Here is a 10,518-nt window from a genome sequence, read left to right on the forward strand (position 1 = left end):
TTCGGAGTGGCACTGCTAGCGACGGATGCGGACCTTGCTGCGCGACACCCTGTACGAACACAGAAACACAGAACAAAAAGTCTTTGCCCCCAAAGAAATTGCCACTGAAATCTGAGCCATAAAAGAACAGCTGAATCCGCAGAGGCAGGAAAGGCTGGTTTTGTTCTCTCCGTGCTTTCACGCAGGCAAGAGGCAGGCAGGGCTGTACTTGAACTTTTTCAGGAATGAAAAACAGCTGTAATTTTGCACCCTTGTTTTAAAAAGTTTGGCGGTTTTATTGCCAGGGCAGACCTTTGTTGCAGTGCTGAAAAGTGCTATAATTCTCCCACCTGGTGTGTTTCCTTATTGCTCACTCAAGCTCTCTCCCCTCCGCACACATCCTGCTGGTGCACGGAAGCTGCTGGGAACATGGCTGGTGATTTAACCTTGCTTGCGGCCGTCTCGCTTCTTTCCGCCTTCCAGCAATGTAAGATCTGTGGGGTTGGCGTGGCTGGGGCTCGGGGAGGTTTCCACCACAGTTCTGAAGTACTGGGAATTATTTTACGATAAACTGGCTGCTCTGTAACTTTAATTTCTGAGAACTTCTAAGATTTTTCTCACCAGAACGTTGTTTACCCTCTCGGTAGTCTGAGAGGGGGTTGGCTCAGTGGGACAGATTACTTTTCCCTGTGGGAGAAACTAATTTGTTTTCAATTCTATTTTGTTTGCTGACTTCTTGGAATCGTACTATTGTGAGAGCTTGTAACTAGCTGTAAAGTTACCCCAAAGCCACATTTTGTCTTGGTTTCAATTCTTATTTAGGCACCTATAGTGAGAGTAAATTTGTGAAATCAAACATGCTAATGCTGGACTGGAAGCACTGAAATAACTGTTTCGTGAAATAAAGATATATACTAAGTATCTGAAATGAAAGAAGAGAGCAAACCTTTACACCAGGCAGCAATAAGATGAGATATTCCATATTATGTCCTCATCATTACATTTCTTTGAGATCTAAATGGATTCATTTTGTCCCCTGCTGATATGCCTCTGAGAATCAAGGACTAGGGAAAGAAGTAGGCAAGTCTGAGATGCTCTTTTTGCTGTGTATCAGTTTAAAACTGCAGTATCATTTTTAATGCTTGTCATTATTTTCTTCGAAATATGTTGACTCGTATAGCTGTGTTTACACCAGGAAACCAGATACATTTTGAAGGCATTTGTGCTACACTAGTATAAGACTAGGAGCAAGTTAAAAAGAATTACTGTGCCTTTTTTTCAAATATCTATAGCACTGCCAACTTATCTAGCAACCTATCTGTGTGGCTTGATTGTTTGCTTATTTGTTCTCAAAGCCTCAACTACTGAAATAACATTTGTACCCAGCAGAAAAAAGGCTTGAGAATGTGACCCTTCCAGGTTAAAAGGAGCCCAATACAACAGAAGGCAAATAAAAAGCACCTAAAATTTACATTCTCTTTTTCTGTCATCAGACCAGCTATAACATAACCTCATGATCTTTCACAGAATGTTCCTAGCAATATTTCCCATCAACTTCTGTCAAAGTTCAACTTGCATGCCTTGATTTTTAATGTAAAAGTGTGAAGGATTAAAAAAACAAACAAACTTTATCTAGAAAGGTACTGCAGTACAATTACTGAAACTGCGAAAGGAGAGGAAAAACACCTATGTTCTTCCTTGTGATGGCTAATCCATATTAGTTAATCTTAGTTAAAATCACAGAGGAGACAAGATAGCCTGGGTTTTAATTTACAGTGGCAGCCTGACATCAAGTCCTGTGTAAAAATCTGATCTGCTGATCTGATTTAAATCATGACGGCTTGGCTTACTTTCAGCGTGCTTTCTAGCATGGGCAAACCAACACAGATTAATTTAAGGGAGTTCAAATGAACGTGAAACCAGCACCATTTATGCAAGGGGAGCAGCCCAGTGTGTGGCCGCTTGCTGAGAACAAAATACAACATACACAGCACTGGGTGCTCTCTTTGCTCTTCTGTTTAGTCTGCTGAGCCTCCAGTCCTGAGTTAGGAAGGTGCTAATGGGAAGTACCACCTCCCTGAAGCAGTGCTGGAAGTCAGGTTTCACTTAGCAATCATCAGAGGTACAAGATTTAGTGTCTCAGAACCAGGAGTTATTCCAAGAATCAGGTCAGTGGAAGATTAAGCTGTGCAAGAAATGCTCTAGGGTAGAAAGAAAGAGCAGAAACAATGCAAGAAGTGGTTTCCAGTCATGAATCCAGTTTTAAGCAGCTAAGATTTGCTTGAGACATTAGTGCTTTGCAGACTGATGGGAAAACAAGGGAATCCAATGAAAGGACAGAATGAATCCTAGTCATCGATATAGGAAAGGACTCAGCAGGACATTATTAAAAAGTATTAATTTTTTTTTAAGGTTGTTAGGCCAGGCCATGCAAATTAACATGCACTGTCACAGACTGCAATACAGGTAGCAGCTTCTCTACAGGCTTTATAACACATATAAAATGTTTGAGAGTAATGTTCCTTGAAAGCCTGCTTTGTCCTATATTTGCAGCTTAAAGACATTAACTCAGTAACCATAAATGCCACCTGAAGATGAAAGCAAAAAAAAGACAAAGGCGAGTCAAGCGTACTTTGTAACTACCTCAGTCATGTAATTTAGCCTGCTAGAATTGCACAACTTGATGGGGGGGGAAGAAAAGGCTATGAAAATCTTTCCTTGCTCCTGCTGCAACGCTTTCTAGAGTCCTCACGACAGCACCTCCAGTGGGTGGGGCAGAAGAGCTCTCCCATTGCTTTATAATTTACTTTAGACCTTGGTTAAACCATAATCACAAAGCTTAAATTTGGAGTTACATCGCTATTTTCCATTCACCAGAAAGGAACTAAAAGGCGAGTCCTATGCAGTCAGCAAAAAATACAATAATTATTCCCCTCCTGAGCTCTTTTCAAGTCACTGGTTGGTACCTGTCTTGTTCTGCACACCGGGCTCACCTTTTCTTTTAAGGTGACAGTCATGACTCTAGTTCTCCCGTTATGCAGTGCCACAGCTTGGTTTTCATTGGCATATAAAAGCCCGCTCATCCCTAATTGAAGCAAAGCTCCCATCAATCACAGTGGAAGCCACTAAAGAAGTGGATTTTATGATGGTCGGCCGGACTATTGTACCATCACAACCTGTTTCTGCGTATGGTTAGCCAGAGTCTCCCATGTGCAAATCTCTGCTCCTCAAACTAAAGCCTTGCTGGCCAAGCAATACCAAGGGCAAATTGCATTACAGCTGAGACCAGGGTTACACCATGGCCTTGCCGATTTGCCGATTTGCTTTGGTTAATTGTACTGAACGAACAAGAACGATTTGGCCCCTACAGGGCCTTAATCTTCTTATTTCCCCCAGTGAGTTTATTTTGTCCAGCATCCGTTCAAAGCTTTTTTTTTTTTTTTTTTCCCAACTGATTTGGATGCCATGAGCCGCCTTGGCTTGCATTAGTTCCTCAGTTGAAAAAAACTGGTCCCAGACTGGTTATAAGCATTGAATGGCTCAGTGCAGCCAGAAAATGAGGAACCCATTGCTGGCTAAAAGTGCCATTGCACAGAACACTATGGCTCACCTACCACTTGACTCATAAGCCAGGCAGGATTTGTAAGCATGTTGCATCTGTCATAAAAAAATAGATCATTTTGAGGGCGACAGAAGTTAAAAAGCAACCTTTCAGTTACGATTTCTGGGAAAATATTTCTCAGAGGTAATTCTTGTGCATCCACAAGTTTCAGTCTCCCTGAAGCATGCTCCCTAAACCCTCCTCGCTACCATTCTTCTCTTCTGAAAGGGCTGCAAGGTGTCAAATAATGGATGAATCATCAGGCGTGACAAGAGGTGCGCGGGCGGGAGTGGAGGAGGTCTTGCTGGATGCAAATACAATGAAAGGTCCTGTAAACCTGCCTTACAGAGAGATATCAGAGATGGTCTGACTAGTCCCTGGTGAGAAAGGTTAAGAGGTCACTTGAACACAGCCCATAATTTCTTATATGGGGAGCAGACAGATGGGAAAATGCTTTTTTGGGAAAAGGCTTTGGCCACAAGGCTAAGACTTAAGAGGTGCACAGGGCAGCACCGCTAATATCTGTAGCTTTATTTTAATGTCACTGCTCCCAGAAGGGAGGACAGAAGGTATACTCCAGGCTTGCCCCTTAGACAAGTCTGTTTAGTGAACTCAGGCGGGTGCCTGGTTTCTGGATGCCGGTAAAGTTTAGGTACTAAGTAGATAGTGAGCTTCTCATACAGGGTGGCTCTGACACAGCCAGAAAAATAGCTCCAGGTACCCTGAGAGTTTTAAAGTCAGAGTGATGCCCAATAGCTCTGCTGCATACAGAAAATTTCTGTCTGTGCATTGCCTTTTGTCCTTGTGAGCCTCTGTTCAACTTTCAGGGGGAGACTTCTGCAATGAGGACATCGGTAAAATGAGGTATACATATACATCAGAATTAACACTAGAAAAACAGGTCAGCAGTGCAAAGATAGTGTTTGATTGGTTTGGTTTTTTTTTTTGTGGCACTGCATCAGTTGTAAAAAGTGCTTTTTACAAGACAGGTAAGTATTATCCGCTATAGTCAGTGGAGGTAGAAACAGCATAGGTCCTCCAGCAGAGAGCTCTCAGAGCTCCCCAGCAGGTGAGGTGGAGAGCAGGGAAAGGGTACAGCCTCCCCAGTTGCAGTTCTCTGCTCTTCCCAATGTACTGAATTTTGAGAGACAATAACAGATGGAAAAGCATGCACTGTAAGATATGGGTAAATAACTTCAAGAAGGTGGCGACCAGATTTTTGTTTCCAAAGATTGTAACTCTGCCCCATACTTCAAAGCACCGTAGCTTTTAGTGTGACTAAAAGAAAATGACTGTGTGCTATTCAAGCAAGTAGGGAAGTGACCTCCACCAGTGCCATTTGGTGACTGGGACAATGGTAAGGCAGCACGCTGCCACTGCAGTGCGACTCGACTGCTCCAAGGCTGGGCGGTTTCTGGGATTCAGATGAGGCGGATGGATATTCAAGTCACAGCCAGTGTAGCAAATGCCAAAAGAGAATAAAAATACACTTCTGCAATGGCAATTTTTCCCCTTCCTCATGAGTGTTACTCTTGAAGATGAGACCTAAACTTTTGTAGGGAAAAGCTAGTTTGGTTGCTTTCTGTCAAACGAAGTGGAAACAGCTGAAAAACAGTGATCTCTCTTTAAAAAATTACTGACGTGTTAGGGGCGCAACTGAGCCAAGGAACTGTGTAATTCGTGAGCCCTTATTTTTGCTTACAGGTCATTTTGCTCGGCTGGTGGGGAAATCAAGAATGAAGCACAAGGTCATGCCCCCTGCTGTCACCGGAGCTCCAGAATTTGACAGAACATTTCGTGCACAGTAAGTCCGAGATCATTAAGATGGTGGGAATGAATAACAATTCAGTCCAGAAGAGAAGCAAAAACATTATCTTAAAGCGTTACATTTTCTTTGCATTCTTTGCTCAAAAAAAAAAAAAAAGAAAAATAATGAACAGATTGCTTTTCAAACGGTTCAGCTATTATTTTAATGATAACAGGGTAAGTTCAGCTTATTTAAAACAGTCACTGCTCAAATTCTGATCAAACTAGGCAATCAGATTACCCAAACCTAAGTAGGGGCTGAACACTAATTGACTGTAAGTTAGAGAATTCAGATGTTCTGGATCTAGCAAGCTGTGCTGTCAGTTCTTGGACTGTGGCTAACACCAAACACATGGAAGATGAGCACAGGAAACCTCTGTCTTCACAGCGGATAATGGCGGAATAGCCTGAGAAGACAGCATTTTCCTAAAGGGCTTCAGTTTGTGATTAGCTAATGACCCTATGCAAACGTATTTATATTTATTTCAAACAATCCCATCTGCTGTAACTGTAGTTGCAGTGGATAACAATAACGAGACACAGAATACATTAGACAACATAACAGAATATGTTATATATAGAAGGTTGCCTAATGCATTAAAAAGAAATTCATTCAGAACAACCAAGAAAAGATATCCCAACAAAATATTGGTGGGAAAACTGATGATGTCCACAAATCAAGATGTTATGGTCCTCACCTTAAGAAGATCTATTGTGTGCTGTCTGTGCCTGATAGCACTTCATAAAGGCAGTTGGCCTCAGCAGAGAAATCCAAGCTGCCTCTGCACAGCTCTATGCATCCTCTTGCAGTCCTGGGAACGCTGACCCACAAAACTTGCATGCCGAGTATGGAGATAAGCAATTAGCATCACATCCATGTGCTGAAATTTCTGCCTCTCTCTGCTGCACAGGCACTTGATTTAGGATTATTTGTCCTATTTATTTCCGTGTAGTTGGGATCCAGATCCTGGTCTAAGTTTAAATACCAGGCAAATATCTGAAATATCTTGTGTCTGAGATGACAAAGAAGAGAATTTTTAACAACACTTAATGCTGGCGTGACTGTGCTCCCACTGGATTTGATAGCATTAACTTTAGTGGCAACTAAATGAGGCCAAAGCCAATTCTCCTTGAAAATGCCACCCATAGTTCTTTTCCTTTCCAGACTAATGTTCTTTCAAATTTATTCCACAGACAAAACTGTGTGGAGTTTTACCCAATATTCCTGACTGTCCTCTGGACTGCAGGGTGGTTTTTTAATCAAGGTATAAACACTTTTCGTTCTTATCTATATATATCTTTTTTTCCCTTCTTTTAATTGCATTACCTTAGCATAGCCTTCCTAGAAGAATGCTCAGTGATGCTGAAATCCCCACTTAGTCACAGCATTTCACATAGCCCCGCCAGCTTTCACTTCTCTCTGCAAACCACAGAGCCAGTACGCGGCACATTTATCATACATTCAGTGGATCTGCAGGGTGAATCATTCAGAAAAGCAGCTCCCAGATGCTTCCCACTAACAATTATTTGCACATCATGGGACAATTCTCCCAGGACATCAAGCATAGCTATCGTCCCCGGGGAGGAGGCAGCCTGAAAAAACTCAGGTCAGAGCACTTGTGTCTGTGGATGGACCCCTGGCTGATGGAGACGGAGCTCAAGCCAGCACACCTTTGGGTTTTTACACCCCAGATGAGTGACATTGCCACTGGGCTATGACTCATTTGTTTGTTCTGGGACGTAGCACTGAGCGCTGAAGCGCAGTCATAACAGCGCCATCACCAGCCATAGATACTATACTTCGGCTAAGCAGTGCAGCCTCCTGAAAACCTATTACGTTTTCTCAGGCACCTAGCAGGGGGGGACTTTTTGGCCAAATGTTCTGAACTCAGGCGCCCCAGAGCTTTCATACCTCACACTCTGTTGGACTTTCCAAGGTGGGGCTGTGATATCTCCTAACAGTGATGGGGCAGACTCTCTTACAGCCAGAACTTGTGACAGAGCCTAATCTTTGGATTCTGCTTTATTAACCCTTCCCCAGCTGATGTTTTAGAAGCATGAAGCATGTTTCAGAAGGCTGGAAAAAGGATAACTAGCTCATGCCCACTATAGCTCTCCTTCCTGAACAACTAACTTTCTTCTCCGTTTTCTGTGTTTGCTCCAAAACAGTGATTTTGGTTTAGGGTTCTTTTATACACAGAGTCCCATCTCCACTGCAAATCCAATGTAAATCCAAAGTAGCATCACTTAAGTCAACAAATTGGATATGAGATAGTACATGTGCTCATAGACGGATGCTTGAATCGAGGAAAATCACAGTTGCTAACAGGCAATACAGACACGTGCTGTCATATGTAAGAAACGAAGGATTGTGTTAACCTCTTCTTTAAGTAATTTTTTTCAGCTGAGCATCTCCCATAGGTATGTTTACACGAGTTAATCCAGAAGGCAGTAAAAGCTGTCCTCTCTAATACTCACTCACACGGTTTGAAAGAACACAAAATTATCCAGCTTAGGGCTGGATAATACAACTGACCTACACACTGGCTCCATCTATCAAACGGAGGTGACTTTATACTCTTCCCCCAGGGAGGTCAGAAAGCTAACTTCACTACAGCTTCCTCCCATGTCCTTGGATAAAAGCTGCTATATAAATGCAAAGCAGGTTATTAACAACATAAATAAGATTCTCTTAACAAAACAAACACTCTCCTTTAGCATGAACTGCCATAACAATACCAAATGACAGGGCCAGGTCAAGCCACAGTGCTCCAACCCACTATCCCCTCTCTGCCCCAAACTGGGGCAGGGGGGAGGTACAGATTCTTGTCAGTTCTGGAGATCTCCTTTTTAGGGAATGCTTTTCGATTTTTTTTTTTTTTTGGACAGTCCTATGCCCACCCCCATCTGTAAACCCATGTCAAGAGCCACGTAGTGAATGTTGAAGAATACATATATCTCTTTTGAATGATTCTTTTCCAAGGTAACTTCCCAGGGTATGGTTAGCTATGAAAATTCCCAGAGCTGTACAACTAGAAAACATAACTAAAGTTTCTAACTGTCTGCGATCCTCATTTTTTTAGCTTTCTAACTGTTTTTCCCCCCATTCATCTTTTCTTTCATAGAATTAGCTTCCTTTCTGGGTGTGTTGTATGTGTTTGCCCGCTACAAGTACTTCCATGGTTACGTACAGTCTGTGAAAGGAAGGTAAGGAGTTACCGACTGCACGCAGGTTAAAAGCTCCAGGCTGTGGTCTGAAGCTGGGATGAGAGCCAAGGGCTGGCAGTGAAAAGTGACTATATAATTGAATGCAACACGTGCAAGGTGTCAGCACGAGGTCCGGCGTGGAAGCCCTTAGGGAAGAGGGCTGGCTGTTGCCGCAGAAGCCTGGGTTAAGATGGTCACGAGAGAGAAAAGGGTTGATGCCCACCTTGTGGGTGCCTGCTTTGTACTTTGGCAACCGGCCTGGGAGAGCTCTGAAAGCAGAAACAGGGTTCTGCAGCTCAGGACTGCTGTGGGATGGGAGGCTGCTCAGGCAAGGCTCGCATGGCGCCTGCCTGCCTGCTGTTTCATTTTTTTTCCTCAGTTTGTCACATTAAGACCTTTACTCCAGCCATACCAAATGCTCTAAAGGAAGCAAGCAAAGCTGGCCTTGTAGGCAGATGAACTTTCACCAAACAGATAAGAGAACACAGCTTCAGATAAGCATATGTTAATGAATGTTAAGTGCACACCATCTCCTAACATGAATTCTGCTTCAACAAACACGCACACAGGCAAAACACCCCTCCACATTTAGGATTCCTTTCCGGTCCAAAAATCCATCTCCAAGTCAAAGTGATAACCAGTAGCAGACCTCCCAGCTCAGTGTAGAGTACCTGACCAACAGATGTGGATGTAAGAGAGACGCACACCTCTCCCTCAGTCCCTACGGCTTCTCTTGCACACTCCTTAATGCCTAGAGTTGCAGTGAGGTGCTCAAGCTTGTCTGTGGCTTTACCTACAGGTCTTCATGTCATGGGAAGAGGTAACCTCATCCTGGAGCAAGTTCCTAACTTCCACATGAGTATTTAGAAACACTGGGGGAGACCTTTCCCATAGAGACGATATTGGGAATTTCTCTTCTCCCTAGCAAAAGTCACCTGCGGGAATGGTTTATTACCAAAACACCGCAAGATAATGTTGCAGCAGTGGTCCTTTCTGACTCTACACACCTCTTCTTAACTGGTGTGGACATGCAGTGTCACTGTAAACACACCATGTACAGCTTCTAACAGTATTTTTCTGCTTTCCACTTCTAGGTTAACAGGTTTTTATTTGAATTTGATAATTCTAATTTGCTTGATAATCCTGGGTGCAGCTGGGATTGTTAACAGCTTTCTGGATGAATACCTGGACTTCAGCATTATGAAGAAACTACGTAAATTGTTGTGAAGACTGGCTTTGTTTTTTTTTTTTTAAATAAATAACATTGATGCTTTCCCTGAACACCAGAAAGATGATAAGCTTCATGTGAATAAAGCATCAGAGCTCTTTACTAACAGCCTGTTGCAATGTAAAATGCGTATTTTTCCCGAGCTGTTTACGTTTTCTCTGTTCCCTACAGTCTTGAAAAAGAGTCAGTAAGACAGAATGTCATGTCACATCTGCATTTGCAATTAAATGTTCTGTTTTCCTGTACAGTATTGTAAAACCTAAACAAATTGCATAAAACTAAAACCATTAATTCGCTAAGTAATTTAGTTGCAACCGGCACTGCAAGCATCAGCCCATCTTACCCAACGTCCTTCATCTTTGCCAATGCCTCTGCAGTCTTCCTTCACTCCTCTTCGTTTCCCCCAACAGTGCCATCCGTTGTGCACAAATATAAAAGCACGCTTCGATGCAATTTGCTGCTGTGAGGTCCCGATTTTCCAAGTATATCCAATCCCACTGCAGGAGGCTGTTTAAGCATATACGGAACCACTGCTTTCTTCAGGGAAACATTTCAAGCTGCACTTGACCCTACGTTTCCATGAAAGCCTTTTGATTTTATACACACGTTTTCAGTTCAACACACGCTCAAACGCTCTTCTCCTAGAGGTGGGGCCCTCCTGGAGGCAGATCCCAGTCCTCACACAAAGCCTCTTGAA

At 42.9% G+C, this 10,518-nt stretch overlaps 1 protein-coding gene across 1 annotated transcript; it reads left to right on the forward strand.

Moving 5' to 3' along the window:
- Positions 1-408: 408 nt before the first annotated feature.
- On the forward strand, positions 409-9,918 carry MGST2 (microsomal glutathione S-transferase 2; the record flags this gene model as incomplete). The annotated part of the gene is made up of 5 exons (XM_082482327.1): positions 409-466; positions 5,285-5,384; positions 6,581-6,651; positions 8,512-8,593; positions 9,688-9,918. 5 exons carry the CDS (start codon positions 409-411, stop codon positions 9,818-9,820), a joined length of 444 nt encoding a protein of 147 aa, XP_082338453.1. The 3' UTR covers positions 9,821-9,918.
- Between the last annotated feature and the right edge of the window lie 600 nt (positions 9,919-10,518).

This window comes from Vanellus vanellus, assembly GCF_965231255.1.
Source record: "Vanellus vanellus genome assembly, chromosome: 4".
NCBI classification, from domain to species: Eukaryota; Metazoa; Chordata; class Aves; order Charadriiformes; family Charadriidae; genus Vanellus; species Vanellus vanellus.